Below are 17,937 nucleotides of genomic sequence, written 5' to 3'. Positions count from 1 at the left end.
CAGACTTAGGGTTATAATGACAAAAATGCAACTCCAACTAACTGGAAAAGCAACAACAAAAAGGAGGGAGGCACTGGAAATGTATGCAACCATGTAACTAGAAAGTCAAGGCAGGTAGTTGGGCATCAGGCATAGCTGGATCCAGGCGCTCCTCGTGTTGATGTCTTTCTCAACAGCTCCAGGTTTACATGGTTTATTTAGCACATAGCACTTAGAACCGCAGGAGGAGAGAGTGTCTCATTGACCTGGCTTGGTCTCAGCCAGGTTTCTGGGTTGGTGCCAGTGGTGGTATTTCTCCACCTGAATCTTATGGACTGAGTTGGAAGAATGGTTCCTCAAAGGATAATCAGGGTGCTGTTACCAAAGTAGGTGGAAGGTATGGAGGGCAGAATCCCAGAGCTCAGGCAGCACCGACTCACCTCAAGTTACACCAGTAGTGACCAGATCAGGATTTGAACTCAGGCTCTCTGTGACTCCAGCATTTGGGGCCATCCCTGATGCCCAAAAAGTACTTGTTGGATTGAACCACTCTGTCGCAGAGAGGGAAGTGAATGAGCCCTAGCTAGTTGTGGAGCTTTGCTAGGTTAGCTTGGAGATGAACCTGAACTTAAGGAGGAATCATCTGCAGATGAGTAGAAGAGGTGCCTTCCAGGTAAAGGAGGAGTCCAAAGAGAAGGTCCAGGAGAAATGGAGGTGACTTATTGAGAGGTGGGGTGTGATGACACCTTCTTAGAGCAAAGTGGGTGGCGGGTGTGGGACTGACTAGGAAATGAGGGGGCATTGAGAGCCTTGCAGTAAAGCTCAGGGTGAGGGCGCCTGGGTGGCTCAGTCGGTTAAGCATCTGCCTTCGGCTCAGGTCATGATCCCAGGGTCCTGGGATCGAGCCCCGCATCCGGCTCCTTGCTCAGCAGAGAGCCTGCTTCTCCCTCTCCCTCTGCTGCTCCCCCTGCTTGTGTTCCCTCTCTCTCTGTCAAATAAATAAATAAAATCTTTTAAAAAAAATAAAGCTCAGAGTGTCTCTTTGCTGATATTCTAGAACTTTGGCCCTAGGTAGCTATGCTTTGATGGGCAGGCAGGAGCTTCAGGGCCCGTGCTGTCGACGTCTCAAGCTCACCTGCTCAGCCCCCCAAGCCGCGCTATCACTGTCCACCTCTCGGAGGGCTGTTCCATGGCAAAGGGCTGCCTCTCCCCTTGGGCCTGTGTCACTTCCGTTTCTCTGGCGCTAGCTCTGTGTGGTGACATGTAGGGAGGAATGACCCTCCATTTCTCCAGCCATGAGTCCTGCCCTTCTTCCCCTCTCGCTCACAGCCCAGCACCAGGGAGGCCGCAGACCACTCTCTGGACAGGCTTGCGTGCCGGCTGACGGGTAGAACACGGGCCTGGCTGTGGAGAAAAATGGCCTCGGTTCTCCCCAAATACCACAGCTAGCTGTTAAGTGGTGAAGGTGCTGTGGAAAGTAAAAATGTAAAAAAAAAAAACACACACAAAAACGAAACAAAACCCCCAAACCATTTAGCAACCATGAGAATTGACGATCCACTAAATTCTCTTCTCAGTCCTCGAGTTTTTGTTTTTGTTTTTCTGTTCTCTTTCGGTTAGTGCAACCCCAGGCTATTCTGCTCTCACCTGGGACCTTGTGGCTTATTGAAACTTTGAAAATAAAGACACCAGGCTGCTCCTAGGGCAGGACATAGTCGCATATTTTGTTTGGGGGCGGGCAGTTTAGTCCTGGTATGGCAGGAATTAGCTGTTGATTTTGGCTTCCTTTGCAAAGGGGGCGTGGGTCGCTGGCCTTGTGGGGAGGCGGGTCAGCACTCTTCGTACGGCTGCCCTGCCCCCACACTGCAGTCCTGGGAGTGAGGGCCTGGCCTCCAGAGGGAGAGAAACAAGTGGAGGGGAATGCTGTTGGGGCATCTTAAAAGGGGCTAGGTGTGTTCTTTGTGTGTGCACCTGGCCTTTGCTGAGTGCCTTCCTGGTCTGGGGGCGTGGAGTGCAGTCAGGCTTTGAGGGGTGCATTTGAATCACCAGCACCGACATGAGGGCCTGTCCCCTTGCAGGGTGGACGGCTATAACTCAGCCATCAGATAACGCATGTGAAAGGTGGGCTACCAGGGGTTGGCCAGAAGTCCAACGTTTGGGAACCCCTGGGGGTCACAGCGGGTAGGGGGAGACCCAGACATTGTTGAAGCCAGAAGACCTGGATGTAGTGTGGACTCTGGCACTTCTAACTGAGGGGTGTTGGAAGGAATCTCTCCTCCTCAAATTAGAGGTTTCATTTGTCATTCCAGGGAAGGACCAGATCCCTTCCAGAGAGGTCATTATGAGCCTCACTTAACATTCTCTGAGAGCATGTGTTCTAATCTATATAGTATCACCAAATTTCAATTTCACGGTCCCCCATGGGTTGGGCATTGATAGTAATCCCATTTTGTGTTTCACAAAACCGAGACTTAGGGCTTCTATAAACATTTTGGGTATATCCTTCCAGTCTTTTTTCCTGTAGGTTTATATGTGGTTTTTTTATAAACAAAAATAAGTTCATACAATCATATTTTATAATGTTTTCTAAAGTGACTATTTTATGAGCCATTTTCCAATACATGTCTACATCACTGTTTAAAGCTTCATAGTATCACATTGTAAGACTCTTTTGTAATTTAGCAAACTTGTCCCGTTATTGGACCTGTAGGTTAAATCTCATCTTTTTGCCATTATAAACAGTGCTGCCATAGATATCTTTGAAACTAAATTTTTGCATGTGTCATTAATTTTTTTAGTGATAAATTCCTAGAAGTAGAGTTACTGGATCAAAGCATATGTACTTTTTGGAGACTGGCACATGGAATCAAATTGTCCATTTTCCCTTTTTTTTTTTTTTCCGTTTTTTTAAATTGGTAAAATATACAGATACATAAAAAGATGCTCAACATCACTGATCATCAGGGAAATGCAAATCAAAACCACATTGAAATAGCACCTCACACCCGTCAGAATGGCTAAAATCAACAACACAAGAACCAACAGGTGTTGGCAAGGATGTGGAGAAGAAGGAACCTTCTTACACTGTGGGTGGGAATGCAAACTGGTGGAAAAACAGTATGGAAAACAGTATGGAGGTTAAAACTTAAAAACAGGGGGCGCCTGGGTGGCTCAGTCCGTTAAGCGTCTGCCTTCGGCTCAGGTCATGATCCCAGGGTCCTGGGATTGAGTCCCGCATCAGGCTCCTGGCTCTGCGGGGAGCCTGCTTCTCCCTCTCCCCACTTGTGCCCTCTCTCACTATCTCTGTCTCTCTCTCTCAAATAAATAAATAAAATCTAAAAAAAAAAAATAAAATAAAGTTAAAAACAGAATTACCCTATGATCCAGTAATTGCACTACTGGGTGTTTACTCAGAAGATACAAAAACACTAATTCAAAGGGATATACATACCCCTATATTTATAGCAACATTATTTATGATAGCCAAGATATGGAGCAACCCAAGTGCCCATCGACTGATGAATAGATAAAGAAGATGTGGTATATAGGTACAATGGAATGTTAGCCATAAAAAAAGAATGAAATCTTGCTCTTTGCAACAACATGGGTGGAGCTAGAGAGTATAATGCTAAGCAAAATAAGTCAGTCTGAGAAAGACAAATACCATATGCTTGCACTCATATGTGGAATTTAAGAAACAAAAAAGAATGAGCAAAGGGAGGAAAAAAAAAAAAGAGACAAACCAAGAAACAGACTCTTAACTATAGAGAACAAACTGATGGTTACCAGAGGGGAGTGGGGGCGGCGGGGCTGGGGGAAACAGGTGATGGGGAATAAGGAGTATTTGTCGTGATGAGCACCGGGGGATGTATGGAAGTGTTGAATCACTATATTGTACACCTGAAACTAATATAACCCTGTAGGTTAAGACTGTAGGTTAAAACATTGGTAAAATAGATATAACATAAATTAAGTATCTTAACTAATTTTTAAAGATTTTATCTTTAATTGTGGTCAAAACATGTAACAGAAAATTCACTATCTTGACCACTTCTAAGCGTACATACAATTCAGTAATGTTACAAACATTCACATTGTGCAGCCAATCTCCAGAACTCTTTATGTTGCAAAACCCCAACTCTGTATGCACTGAACATCTCCCCATTTGCCCTTCTCTGCAGCCCCTGGCAACTGCTATCCTCCTTTCTGTCTCCATGAATTGGCTACTTTAGGTTCTACATACAAGTGGAATCATATACTATTTGTCTTTTGGTGACTGGCCTATTTCACTTAGCATAATGGCCTTAAGGTTTATCTATGTGGCTTATGGTAGGATTTCCTTCTTAGGCATGTATCACATTTTCGTTACCCATTCATGCCATCAGTGTACTCTTGGAATGTTTCTACCTTTAGCCTGTTGTGACTAATGCTGCGTGCACATGGGTGTACAAATACCTCCTTGAGACACTCCTTACAGTTCTTTTGGGTCTACACGCAGAAGCAGAGTTGCTGGACTCATAAGGTAATTCTGTTTGTAATTTTTTGAGGAACTGTCACTGTTTGCCACAGCAGCTGTACCATTTTGTGTTCCCACGGTGCCCTGCTTCTGAGTGTGATTTATAAGGGTTCTTCCCTACCTGGCATGAGGTTTCTTCCCTGAGGGCTGAAGCAATAACTTGCATTTCTTCCTCTCCCTCCCCTCAGCCTAGGTACCTAAGTCTGGGCTTAGCCTTCTGTGGGTACCTTGTGCCCTTGGACCTACTGGATAGGAGGGAGGGAGGGGTCCACCCAGCTGGAAAGTTCCATTGCAGAGGAAATGTTGTGCTCTCCACCTCTGCATCTAGGGCCCAGGGCTCCAAGGGTGGGGCTTCTTGGAAAGATGCCCATCTGTGATGTGATGAGTCATCTTAGCCTGAAGAGGCAGGGACCCGCCAGGGTGTTGAGCCCAGGGCTAAACCAGATCAGCTTGCCTCCAAACCAAAAGTTCCAACTTAATGAAAAAGCAAGTACTGTTCTTGAAAGGGGCCCTCCCTTGGCTTGTAGAGCTGGGTGTTTTCACAGAAAGGCCCCTTTGCCAGTGGGACTCGAGAGGCAGTACCCTGGGCTTCCTGGCAGCCCCTGGCTTCCTGCCCACTTACAGGGCTGTGTGACAACCCCTGGGGTCCTTTGGGGGCCAGGCTGAGGAGCAGCCCGTCTCATCTTGGATCTAGTGTTGTGGTTTGGCCACTGGTGCAGAAACGCTCACAGGGCAGAGGGTAAAGGGACCCAAGGGCTAGAGTGGGTTTCCCATCAGATATTTGTGGACAGGAAAATGGACCTTCGTGGGAGTCAAAAAGCAAATGTAAGGTCAAGAAGCCCCTTTTTATGGGCAGAACTAGATGCCTAGACTGTGATCCTCATTAGGAAAAGCCATTGCCAGCTCCAGGAAGCTTTTGGTTGTATGTGTATTGGAGATTATTTCACAGAGGACCCCCTTAGTGACCATAGCTCTTGTACTTCGATCTTTCAGTTCTCTGCTCTCACAATTGCTTCCTTCAGAGAAGGCATTCTATCCATTATTTTTGATCAGTGTTCATACAGTGAGGTACATTGATCTTAGGTGTATAATTGGGTGAGTTGGACAGGTGTAAATACCCATGTGACCAGTACCCCACTAAAGACAAAGAACATTGCCATCACCCCAGAAGTTTCCTGCGGGCCCTTTTCCAGTTGGTTCTCGCTCTACCCCCATCCTCAGCCCCCCGGCAATGATTGGGGATTGGTTCGTTTCTATTACTACAGATTATATTGCCTTTTTTTGAATGTCATGTAACTGAAATCCTATAGCATGGACTTTTTTGATATCTGGCTTCTTCTGCACAATCTGATTTCTTGGAGATTCATCCATGTTGTATGTATATCAAGAGTTTGTCCTTTAGTTTATGTCTGAATGGTGTTCCATTGTATAAATATGCCACAGTTTGTTTATAAATTCAGCAAAAAACCATTTTGTAAGTGGAGCAGGAGAAAGCCCGCGGGCTCTCTCTGCATAAGTGAATGAGTGCATTCAGCTCTATATCCATCCACTCACCAGTCACCAGGCCCTGCTCTCCCTGGGTGCCAAGAGCAATCAGGAATGGGCAGAGAGGATGGTTCCAGGGTAGGAAAAAGGCATATGCAAAGGAGATGCAGGGAAGACGTGCTGCTGGTTCTGAGGTCAGGAGGCTTACGACGGCTTCAGAGAGGAGGTGGTTTCGCTGCGAGTTTTCCAGGAGGACGAGACTGAGAATTTCCAGAAGAGCATGGCAGAGAGGCCCCTGCTGGGTGCAGGGGGAACAAATGAAACGGTGGACAGTGGAGGCTCCACTGACAGATGTTACTCAGTTCACCACCTTGCAGTGGCCAGCCCACTGGAGGCAGCCTGAGCCGGCCAGGCGGCTGGCATCATGCATCCCAGGTCTGGGCCCAGCCTAGGGGCAGGAAGAAGCCCAGCTGGCAGCCTGTCTCTCACATAAGCCACAGAGTGACTGTGTTGAAACAGATCCACTGTAGGGCTTCTGGAATGTCTGCATCCTCCCGCCGTCTGCCCTTGGTCTCCCAGGCCAGGCCTCTGAACAGTTGGTTTGTCCGACCTTCCTGTGGGGTGGACAGGCCCCGTGGCTAGGGAGGAGGGGCGGGGCCAGCACTAGCAGTGAGCAGTGGTGCCTGCCTTCCGTCTTCTTTCTGTGTCTCCTCTAGGGCTCCCACTAGTCCTCTGCCCCGTTCAGCGCTCGCGAGTGAGGAGCTTTTCCCTCCTGGTCATGAGTTATTTGGCAGGAGGCACGGTGACATTCAGTGACCCTGGTCACTGAGTCTTTGTGTTGAGCAAGGGCCTTCATGTTCTGTGCCTGCCTTCGCCCGGGCCGAGTCACCCCAACCTTCGGACCCGTTCACGCCCCAGCCTGGCAGAGGACAAGGTCACTAAATCCATATGAGTTGGGATCTAGCCAAGCAAAACGGTAATTCCTTACCTCGTGTTTGCAGGGCACTTTGCACTCTGCCAGGCAGGATCAGGCTTGCCGTGTCTTCTGCCAGCCGGCCGGTGCTTGCTGAGTGCCCACCCAATCGGTAGAAAGATGAACGTGAGATGGTTGTGCCTTTAAAAGCGTACGGTCTGGGCGCCTGGGTGGCTCAGTCGTTAAGCGTCTGCCTTCGGCTCGGGTCGTGGTCCCAGGGTCCTGGGATCGAGTCCCGCATCGGGCTCCCTGCTCGGCGGGGGGCCTGCTTCTCCCTCTCCCACTCCCCCTGCTTGTGTTCCTGCTCTCGCTATCTCTCTCTCTGTCAAATAAATAAATAGAGAATCTTAAAAAAAAAAAAAAAAGCGTACGGTCTGACTGGGCAAGCGTGCGAAGGAATAAGTATAAGAAGTGGTGGGGCAGGAGTATGTCAAGCATAGACTGGGGCCCCAGGAGGGAAGGGTTGGTCATACCAGGGTATATTAGGAGGGGCTCCACGGAGGAGGCAGTATTTGGAGGGGCAGAAGGTAAGTGGTGATTTGGGGGGGACCTAGGGGATTAGGTGGGGGTGGGGGGTGCATTCCAGGCAGGAGGAAAAACTTGAACAAGGTCAGCAGTTGGAAACAGGAGGTTGGCTGTGGATGCAGCAGCTGTGGTGTCTTAGCTTGGGCTGCTATGACGAAGTACAGACCAGGTGGCTTATACACAACACACATTTATTTCTCACAGCCCTGGAGGCTGGAAGTCGGAGATCAGGGCACCAGCATGGTTGGGTTATGGTGAGGACCCTCTTTCGGGTTGCAGGCTGCTGACTTCCTCTGTGATCACGAGGCGGAAGGGGTGAGGCAGCTCTCTGGGGATTCTTTTATAAGGCTACGAATCCTGTTCATCACCTCCCACAGACCCCTGCCTCTAATACCATCACCTTGGACACTAGGTCTTCAACATAGGACCTGGGGGCTGGGGGCACAAACATTCAGCCTGTAGCACATGGCAAGCGCCAAGGATGGCCCGGTGACAGGGATGGAATCCTAGAGGGGCTGGTATGGGGCACCAGGAGCTTGGACCTCACCCTGTAGCACTGGGGACCCCTGAAGGGTTGAAGCAGTGGAGTTCTGGAAGGATCACCCCGGGAGCAGTGTGCAGGACGCATTAGAACAAGACTGGAGGCAGGGAGGCCAGGGAGGCTGATGTGGTCATCCACTCGAGAGGTAAAGCCTAAAATGAGGGAGGCAGAGAAAGGGAAGGGAAGTATTGAGGGCACGGTCATCAGTGGGAACAGGGCAGCAGAGAGTTGGGGGTTCTACTCCTACGGCTTCTCCAGTAAGTTCATCCTGAGCGCCTGTTGCATGTAAAGTACCGTGTGGCACACGAAGGTGAGAGAGACCTGGCTGCTGCCCGTGAGGAAGCACCAGTCAGGACAACACTCTCTAGTCAGGTCTGTGTGTTAGTCACATGTGACGGAAACACAGTCGGGACTGACTTGACGCGAAACAGGGTGGGGTGTTCTGGGCGCGTATACTGGGACGTTTCGGGGGTAGAGCCTTGGGCAGGGTGCTCAGACAGTGTCTGCCTTCTTCAGGCTGGTCTCATCTTGACTCTAGATTTTTCTTCTCCATGACCATGAATTTATTCAGTCTTTTTCTTGTCTTGAAAAAAAAAAACAAAACTGATGCAAGTATAGTTGTTTTCCTTTATGGCATCCACCGCTAACAGGCATAACAGTGCTTTCCCTTCTTGGCTTCTGACCCTTTCTGGACTCTTTCTTTTTTGTTTTTGCTTTAGAGCAATGGTTTTACTTTATTTTATTGAAAAAAAAAATTCGTTGTGATAAAAAAAATGACGGAGTGGGTGCCTTGGGGGCAGAGGCGGCAGCTGTCTGCTTGCAGGCTGACCCGTGTGTGAGTAACTTAGGCGAGGACCAAGCTGGATCCGTGGAAGGGTGCCTGGGAAGTGCGGCCTAGCTGCAGCCTCTGTCGTGTGCAGACAGCAGGGCCTGCAGTGGTGGTACAGAAGGGTTCACAGTTTGCCCACATGGGGCTTTCAGCGACGGGGGGAGAGAAGAGCTGGGTGTCAGCACCCGCAGTACAGCATAGAAACGGCAAGTGCCGGGGCAGCGGGTGTCTCTGGCCAGCGACTTGGAAGGAGGGTCAGGAATGGTTCCTGTAGGAGCTGGCCTGGAAGGGTGGGCAGGAGTTGGACGCGGGGGTGCCACGCTGTGGTTCTGTGCGGGGCTTGGGGGTGCCCGCTGTCAGCCCGCAGCTTGACCCCAGCCACCACCAATACCACCGCTTTAGCTTCCTCCTTCCCTGCCACCGACCTCGCCCCCCACTGGCTGCTCCTGAGCCTGGGTTTCCCCAGGGTGAGCCCACCCCTGGGCCTGTGAGCAGGGCCTGGGGTCAGGGGGGGCCAGGGCAGGGCAGGTCTGAGGTGCTGTCCTCCTCCCGCAGGCCTCTCCCTGGAACGCCTGCCCAACTCCATCGCTTCCCGCCACCGCCTGACTGAGAGGGAGGAGGAAGTGATCACCTGCTTCGAGAGGGCCTCCTGGATTGCTCAGGTGTTCCTGCAGGAGTTGGAGAAGGTGAGAATACGGCACTCTGCTTCTAGCTGCCTCCATGGAGCGCCTGTCACAGCAGGCCCCCACTAAGCCCGTGGATCGCCCTTGTGCATATTGGGAAACGGCACCCTCCACCCCTCCAGTGCCCCTCCGCCTCAGTGGTTGGAAAGCTCCTCGCAGTAGACCTATTCTGTCAGAACGAGACCCTTCGCCTCCAGCAAACAGATTTAATAAACGAGTCTGCACCAGGGAGCCCAGAGCCTCCTGGGTGAGCTCGACTCGGACGACCAAATGTGACAGCCTATCTGCACCCGTTAAACTTACGTAATCCTCACCACAACTCTGTGACGTAGGTATTGTATTTATCCCCGTCTAGTAGATGAGGTTTTTGGTTTTGTTTTGGTTTTTTTTAAGATTTTATTTTTATTCATTTGACAGAGAGAGAGCACAAGCAGGGGGAGCGGCAGGCAGAGGGGAGGCCTTGGAGCCCATTGTCCGAGCCTTTCAGAGGCCAGCAGAGGCCAGCCGGCCGGGGTCTGGAAGTCCTCAGGCCTCCCCTTCTCCCCACTCCCCCTTGCGGAAGGCCTGTATGAATTGTTTGCAGGCCAGAGTTGTCGTGTTAGCAGTATACTGTGATGTTACCCCAGTTCTTCCCTTCTGGGGAGCTCTTGGTTTAATGGGAGGAGGACAGACAGCTCAATTTCACAAGGATACCACAAATGGTCACTGAGTTCCTGCTTTTGTGTCAGGCAGTACTCTGAGTACCTTACAGCCATTCTCGAATTTAACCCTCACACCCACTGGCTGGGAGAGGCCCTGGTGTTCCTATTTCCCAAGTGAGAAGCTCGGGTTTGGGGAGGAGTTCAGACAGCTGCTAAGTAGCATGGGCAGGATTGGAACCCTGGGAGTGTGGCTCTGATCACTCGTAGGGGAGAATTCGGGGCTGGTGCCTAGACATTCTGTTCAGTAGACAGTTAAAAGGCACTAGAAGGCAGGTGCCACGGCAAAGGCCCCCCGGGGTCGGTGTCATGAGCTGAGAGTCAGAGCCCAGAGCCTCACCTACTTCGGCAAGTGCCAAAATGTCAATCCAGCACCTGTCTTGTGACAGGCCTTTTTGGAGGAGTCATCCTCCAGAGCTGGGTTTCTCAGCCTCAGCACTATGGACATTGGGGCCAGATCAGTCTTTGCTGTGTGGGGCTGCCCTGTGTATTATAAAATGTTCAGCAGCATCCCCGGCCTCTACAGATGCCAACAGCCCCCTGCCTCCCAGCCAAAACGGGGTGACAACCAAACTATCTCCAGATATGCCAAATGTCCCTGGAGGGTAACATCGTGCCCCTGTTGAGTGTCACTACCCTAGAGTCCCTCTGCCTGTTTGGATTTTAGGAGGAAGGAAGAAGTGATTGGGGGACTCAGGGAAAACAGCACTCGAGCACATTCCCTGGCAGAAGTCCACTGGGAGACTTGGCGTGGTTGAATTGACCTCTGCTGAGGTCATGTGGATCCCTGCTAGACAGCAGTGTTTCTGGAGCCCTTCCCATTAGAATTGTATATGGTGTAGAGAAAACTTTCATGAAATAGTCTCCCATTCAGTCAGAAGCCTAGCCTTTCGACTTTTAAAGGGGGTTACGATGATGGGCTGTGGTTTGCAGGGCCGGAATCAGGGCCCTGTGGCAGTGGGCTGACAAACGGGCCCTGGGAGCTGGTTATCTCGGGTCAGGGGAGGGCAGGTGGTGGAACCCTGTGCATTCTCAGGAATGCTGTGTGTCCCTCCTACGACCCAGCCCCAAGCTCCAAGGAACTAAGAAGCTCTCTTAAAGATAAGGTGGATGGCTCATTGATTTGTTTCTTGGATCAGGGAAGGGAGGTGGCATAGGAAAGGCAGGCCTATCTTGGTGGGGCTGGATGATCCTCTTAGAGCTGAGGCTTGAGGACAGGTCAATTAATAACACAATTGCTGCTCAGGTTTTCCTGGAACCTGGGGTCTTAGCGGTGGGGCTATTCTGACATCCCGTGGTTATATGACAGGAACAGCGCCTGGTATATGGTAGTCACTCAAGGGTTTGTTGATTGAGTGAACCAAGAAGTCATAGAAATAGCCTGAGCCTGTAACTGGCCAGACCTAAGTTTGAGGTTTAGGTGCGTGCTGGCTTTGTGACCTCAGGCACATTCTGAGCCTCAGTTTCCACGTCTATGAAATGCAGACAAAACCAGCTTTGCAGGGCTGTTGTGGGCATCCAGCATTTGGAGGAGGAGAGCGTGTTTCAGACGTATGTTAAACAAAAGCAAGTTAGATTGGGTTTGGTCTGAGAAGCGCACGGCGTGCCTCTTGAGGCGGCTCGGGACGGGCGCTGGTGATGGGGCCACCGGATCTGCCGGGGCTGACTCTCACCCCAGCCCCTCTGACTCAGAACTCTGAGACAGTGGCTCTCTCCGTGTTCCCCTTCCCAGATCACAAATAACACCACGGCACGGCACCTGAAAGGCTCTCACCCGGTCGACTATGAGCTCACCTACTTCCTGGAAGCCGCCCTCCAGAGCGCTTACGTGACAAACCTGAAGAAGGGGTAGGTCACTGGCAGCTGAGTGGGAGCTGGACATTTCTCTCTGGGCCGGGGGTGCTCCTGACACTCGTCACGTTAAGTCTGGCCTCTCTGATCTGGGTGTGTGCTGGTGTGTGCTCTCTCAAGAGGATGGTGGGGGCTGACATGTTCCCAGCTTGTCAGGCTGAGGTAGGTGGAGGCACACACCTGGGGAGGGGGGCAGTCCGGCCCCAGCTGGACCCCTGGCCTGGAGGAGGCCTATACGCCCCTTCTCTGTCTCCATTCTACCCTCACTGTCAGACAAGGGGATACTGCTCAAGTCCCTGTCTTCTGAATGGTAAGAACAGGGTAGAAGGGTCCCCACCAGGAGGCAGGCTGTCACCCTGCTCTCGGGGGAGAATACCTCCCAGAGCTCCTGATCCATCCCAGCTGCTTGGAAAGTCAGAAGCATTATCATCATTTATTTGTATTATTTTTCATGACAGTCCCCAGCTGGGTAAGCTGCTGGCCCAAGCTTGAACTTCACACCTTTTGTTTTTGTTGTTTAAGTGTTTCTTGCGACAGGCCAGGGAGGCAGGGGTGTCCCCGTTGGGGACGTGTGGACCAGGAGGCCCAGAGAGCCCTGGGCTCAGCTCACCATGTGGCTGGGGGGTGGGGGCTGGAGCTCATCACGGGGACCCCGGGAAGCATGCCGCCTCTGCTCTACCTCCACCACTTGTGTTCTTCTTTCCTTTTGTGGTTGCTGAGCTTCAGTTTCAGAGACGCAGTGGCCCAGTGGGCCGGTTCCTGTTTTTGCTGCCCAGGCAACTGCCACCTGGCTACTTCTCCCTAGCTGCAGCCCCGGCCCCTGCCCCCGCCCCGGGGCACCCTTTGGTCTGCAGGTGCGGCTCTTGGGGCTGAGGGGGTATGTGAAGAGATGCCCCCTCGGCGGAACCTTTGCAGCACGGGGCTGCCGCCGCCTGTTTTTACAAATAAAGTTTTATTGGAACATAGCCACACGAACTATGGACCTACTGTCTCTCACCCAGAGTGGAATAGATAGCAGATCCTAAAATATTTACTCCCTGGCCCTTTACAGAAAAGTGTGCTGCGTGTTTAAGAGGCCCTCCCTCCCAAGGCCACCCTTAGGCACAAAGGGTAGAGGTGCTCTTCTGTATGGCACACCCTAGGAGTAGACCTCTGGGATTCCGATGTCTCCTTCGTTCTTGCGTTTAACAAATATTCATTGTCTGAATACGGGCTGAGTCTGCGGGAGGCCCTTGCTAAGCGCTTCGCCTCGTGTGTATTTGGTCCTCCCGATAGCCCTCTGTGGTATGGGCTGTTGCATCCCCATTCTACGGGGGACGTGGGGACACAGAGAACATAAGTGACCTGCCCTGGGCAGAGCCAGGACTCCACGTGCAGGACCCAGCTGACGCTCCTACCCGTTAGGCTGCCCTGCCCACAGCAGAAACTGCGGGGGTAACAAGTCCCTGCTGCTGCCGCCAGGTGCACCCACCTCCTGTGTGATTGCTCCAAGTGCACGCCGGCTTGGTAGGTGTGGCCTCAGCTTCCGGTTGGAAGAGTTTGGGGGGGGCGCCCTGGTCATCTGGAGGTCGCCAAGGCAGGGCCCAGGAGTGGGAGGCCACCCAGCAACCCTGGGCAAGTTCCTCTTCTCTCCCCCACCCCCGGCTCCGCTTCCTTCCTTGAACAGGGGGCTTCTGTTTGTCCTGCATTGGGGGAGGGGGTGCGGTGAGGGTCCAAGGAGAGGCAGGAATGAAAAGCACCTTGAGTACTGAGCTGAGAGCACAGGGGGTGCTGTGAACCCCTGCTCCACTGCGGTCCCCTCAGGGCTGCCCACTCCCCTTCCCCACACCACACGTGTTCCAGGTGTGACGAGGTTAAGGTGACCGTCAAGGACAGCCAGGAGGGAAGGAGGGAGAGAGCCGGCAGTTATCAAACACCTGCTGTGTGCATGTGCTCAGCAGACGGTGTCCCGTGAAGGAAGTCAGGTGACCCCAGGTCACTCGAGAGGGGACAGAGCCTCAACAAGGTTGAGTAACTTGCCCCACCTCACCCGCTGGGATTCCAGCTTCGGATCCAAGTAGCCTCGAAACCCATGTAGTTTCCAGTTTTGGGGTGTGGGGTGTGGGGGAAGGACAGGGCCCTGGTGATGGTTGGGCTGATCCTGGCTACGCTGACTCAGGGCTCTCTCTGCTCCTCTGGGACCCTGAGTCACCATTCTCAGCGGGTGGCTCCTCTTCCCGAAGCTGGTCCCACCCCTCCCCGAGTGGGCCTCTTCCTCCCTGTCTGTGTTCTGCACACTCTGGCTGTGTGTGTGTGTGTGTGTGTGTGTGTGTGTGTGTGTGTGTGTGGTGCCACTGCAGTGGACAGAGCATTAGCCAACCCTCACCCCTCCAGGAGAGCCCAAGTAATTCCAGTTACCGTTCTGTTCCTGTCACTCTGCTCCACACCCTGCGTCCTCTTTTCCTTCTGAAGCCCAGATTTTAGTCCTGAAAGACAGGATGCTGACTCTTCTCCTCCCCCTCCCTCAGCCCCCCGTGCCTCCCAAATAAAGAGCAATGGAAACTGAATCATTTCTTTCCAAGCAAACAGCCCAAACATTTGAAAGCTTGAGTGTTGAGCAGCAGTCCCCGGGACACAATGGCAACAACTCAGCCCCTTCGTCCATATCCTGTGCCTGCATCCAGCCCAGAGGTGGCCCGGGAATGTGACAGATATTTTTAGAGCAGGGATTGTGGCCCCATGTGCTTGGCTGGACTTTAAAGAATTTCTATCCCCCTTTTCTCTTAACAGTAGCTAATACTTGTTGAATACTTACTGCATGCCAGGCAGAATCCTATGAAGAATTAATAATGTCCTCACTCACTGAGGAAAGGAGAGGAGAAGTAACTTGCCCAGAGCCAGCAAGCCGGTGCTGAGCGGGGTCTGTCCCCGCACAGTCCCGGGCCTTGCCTACCACCCACCCACAGTGGTATGAGCTTTCATAATTACTCATTATGGTCTTCAGGTCAGAGTTCTATCTTCCTAGGTGAATCACCAGTTCCAATGGTTTTTTATATATATATTTGTTGTTGTTAGGAAGTTAAAAAAAAAAAGTCGCCTCAATCCAGGGTTTCTCAGGTACTGACCTGTTAACATGGTGAGCCAGATAGCAGTACGTCGTAGGCTTTCGCGACATCCCCAGCCTCTGCCCGCCAGGTGCCGGTAGCTTTTCCTGCCCCGAGTGTGACAACCAAAAATGTGTCTAGACGTTGACAAATGTCTTGGGTGGTGGAGAGCAAAATCACCCCGGTTGAGAACCACTGCCTTAGCCTAAGGTGTGAGGAGCAGAGGTTCGGAGGTACTTTGGGACCCCGATGTCTGACATTGGGTCTTCTCCTCCAGGGCAGCTCTGAAAAGTCTTTAGAAGGGCTCCAGGGCCATTTCCTGTTGGTAAATCCCCCCCACCTCACCTGGGGCTCTTGGGGTGTTTGGGAAGGTGATAAAACCCTTCCCCACGTAAAGAGACGTCACGGCCCAGTAAGGGGGAGGGGCTAAGGGAAAAACCCCAGAGAACAGCCCAAGCATTCGTTTCACAGGCAGCCTCTGAGAGCCCTCTGTGCACCAGGCACCCCACCTGACTCATGGGGTTGAAGCTGGGAACAGGATGAGCTCCCCTCCTTCGGGAGCTTCCATTCCAGCACGGAGCAGACAGTCAAGGAGCCGAATGTAGCCCTCAGACATTGCTAGGTGCTAGGGAGGGAAGGGGGGCAGGGAGGTGGGGGTGCTGCTAGGATATGGTGGGCTCTCAGGGACCAGGGAGCTTCTCGGCCTTAGAAGACTTCCCTCGGGGCCTGAGGAGCAGGGGGAGATGGTGGGACCTGCTTCTGGGCAGAATCTGAGAGCTGGCGCTCATCCCCATGTGGGCCCTGGGTGGACTGGGGGTGCCCCGCTCCCAAGGACAGATGGCCACAAGCAGTACCTGCTCCCAGAGTCCAACCTTGTCCCTCCGTGTGAGGATTTGACATAATTTAAAGGGTGTGGTGTTCTCCAGTGTGCAAAATGGGGGTGCAGGGGTTGCTTAACCTCCAACAGCTCTTCTTTTATTCTGGGCTTTGGTTAAGGCTGGGCTTAAGTATTTTAGACTTAGTAGGCTTGAGGGCCATTCATTTTTCCCCTAGGGGCCTTGACCTAAAAGGAAAGTTATGAATTGAGAGAGGCCCCGTCCAGAGGGCAGGGGTCTGAGACCCTCGGTTCGATTCCCCTCGCTGCCACAAGAGGGCAGCAGTGGACTCCGATCAGAGCTTTGTCCCAGGTAGTACCGCAGGCACCAGCTGCCAGGAGAGGGCACCTTTCGAACGTGTTCTGGTGGCTTCGGACAATGGCAGCGGGGCCCAGAGTCCTAGCTGTGGGAGAGGTTTGGTTCTCCTTTGCATGAAGCAGCTCCAGGGGTGAGGTGCAAGGGAAGCCAGGGGCGACGCAATAGCAGGAAAGTTGACTGTCCCTGTCCAGGACCCTGACCTCACTAGGACCTGAGTCTCTGGGCAGCTCCCAAGAAACAAGAACGTGAGCTGCAGGCTTCTTCCCCCAGAGTGGGCAAGGGGCCATTCTCTTTGGAGTGGTTTTTTTTTTTCCCCTTCCTTCTACCTAGACCTGCAGGGCCTCTTCTTGGCTCTGGGCTGAGAGTGAGCTTGGGCCATGTGTACTGAACCAGCTGGGCTGTATGTACGAAACATACACGCACGAAGCGTGTTAAAAAAACAAAATTTTTTTTTTTAATTACTAAAGCAATATGTGCTCACTGTACCAAAACCAAACAATAGAGAAGGGAGTGTGTGTGCTTTCTAAGGGAGTTTCCTGGGCTTGGCAGGTTGTTCAGCCTTATAAAAGCACTCTCCCTCGCTGAGGGCTGTGGGTGTGTGTGAGTGTGTGTGGGGGTGAGCAGCTGCCAGCTAGGTGCTGACTTGAGAGGCAGCTAAAGCTGCCTGGGCAGCAGCCGGCTGTGGGGAAGGGGCTCTGCCTTAGAAGGCCCGGCCTCCTGTGTGGTATGACCCCGTGAGGGGTGTCTTCCGTCAGCAGCAATTTTGTCTTATCCTTGACAGCCACCCACTATCTGCAGGGCTGAGGAGGGCAGGAGACAGAGTGCTCTAAGGGGGATTCAGGGGCCAGAATCCAGCAACACGGAAGCCCCAGAGAGCCTCCTACTGACCTGTGTCACTCTTTGGGGCACAGGAAAGCCTCTGAGGCCCATTGGAGAGAATATACTCTCCCAGGCTTTCTTAATGCACAGCCTGTTTTTATTGTTAGCACCCACTCACTACCCGTCCCGCACCTGGCTAGACAGGAAGGATCTCTTTGCCTGGATGTCCTCAGTGCCCTGCAAGGGAAGCGTCACTACCTTTTTCTGGGACTTGGGGTGAAGAGGAGAGCTTTAGTTTTTGAAACTGATGCTATGGGTCTATGGCAGGAGTGAACAGCTTGATAAGTGTTTGAACTTCACCTGACCTTGCCTCCTGATTCAACCCTCCAGCTGGTGGGATCTGCCAACTGGCTGTGTTCTTCTCGGTCCTTGACCAGAAACCTCTCCTGCGTAATCAGTGTCAACCCTGAAATGGGGACTTCTGGCCAGGGTCCCATGCCGCAGTTGTCTGTTTAGATTCCATTCAACCATAAATTCCATGCAGTTTCTTATTCTCTGTTTCAGATCAAACCAAAAAACTAAACAAAACAGTATTTGTTGCGGACCTACTGTATGCAAAACACTTTGCTAAGCTCTGAATAAATTCAGGAGTGTGGCTGATTTAACAGACTGTGTGCTCCTTACCTGCAGGTCCACGAAGGAGATATTCACTCCCTCAATTCTGTTTCTCCATTCATTCCACGAGTGTTTGTTGAATGTCTC

The 17,937-nt window shown here is 52.1% G+C and overlaps 1 protein-coding gene across 1 annotated transcript in view; it reads left to right on the top strand.

Annotated features, from left to right (window-relative positions):
• The window catches only part of TTC7A (tetratricopeptide repeat domain 7A), a 117,498-nt gene that overhangs the window by 19,844 nt on the left and 79,717 nt on the right, over window positions 1-17,937 (top strand). Inside the window, exons 4-5 of the mRNA XM_044918903.1 lie at window positions 9,404-9,534; window positions 11,962-12,077. Coding sequence (XP_044774838.1) covers window positions 9,404-9,534; window positions 11,962-12,077 — 247 coding nt within the window. The remainder of the gene's footprint in view (window positions 1-9,403; window positions 9,535-11,961; window positions 12,078-17,937) is intronic.

The sequence above is a fragment of the Neomonachus schauinslandi genome, chromosome 10, assembly GCF_002201575.2.
Source record: "Neomonachus schauinslandi chromosome 10, ASM220157v2, whole genome shotgun sequence".
Taxonomy (NCBI): domain Eukaryota; kingdom Metazoa; phylum Chordata; class Mammalia; order Carnivora; family Phocidae; genus Neomonachus; species Neomonachus schauinslandi.
This window is presented reverse-complemented; position numbering and strand designations above follow the sequence as displayed.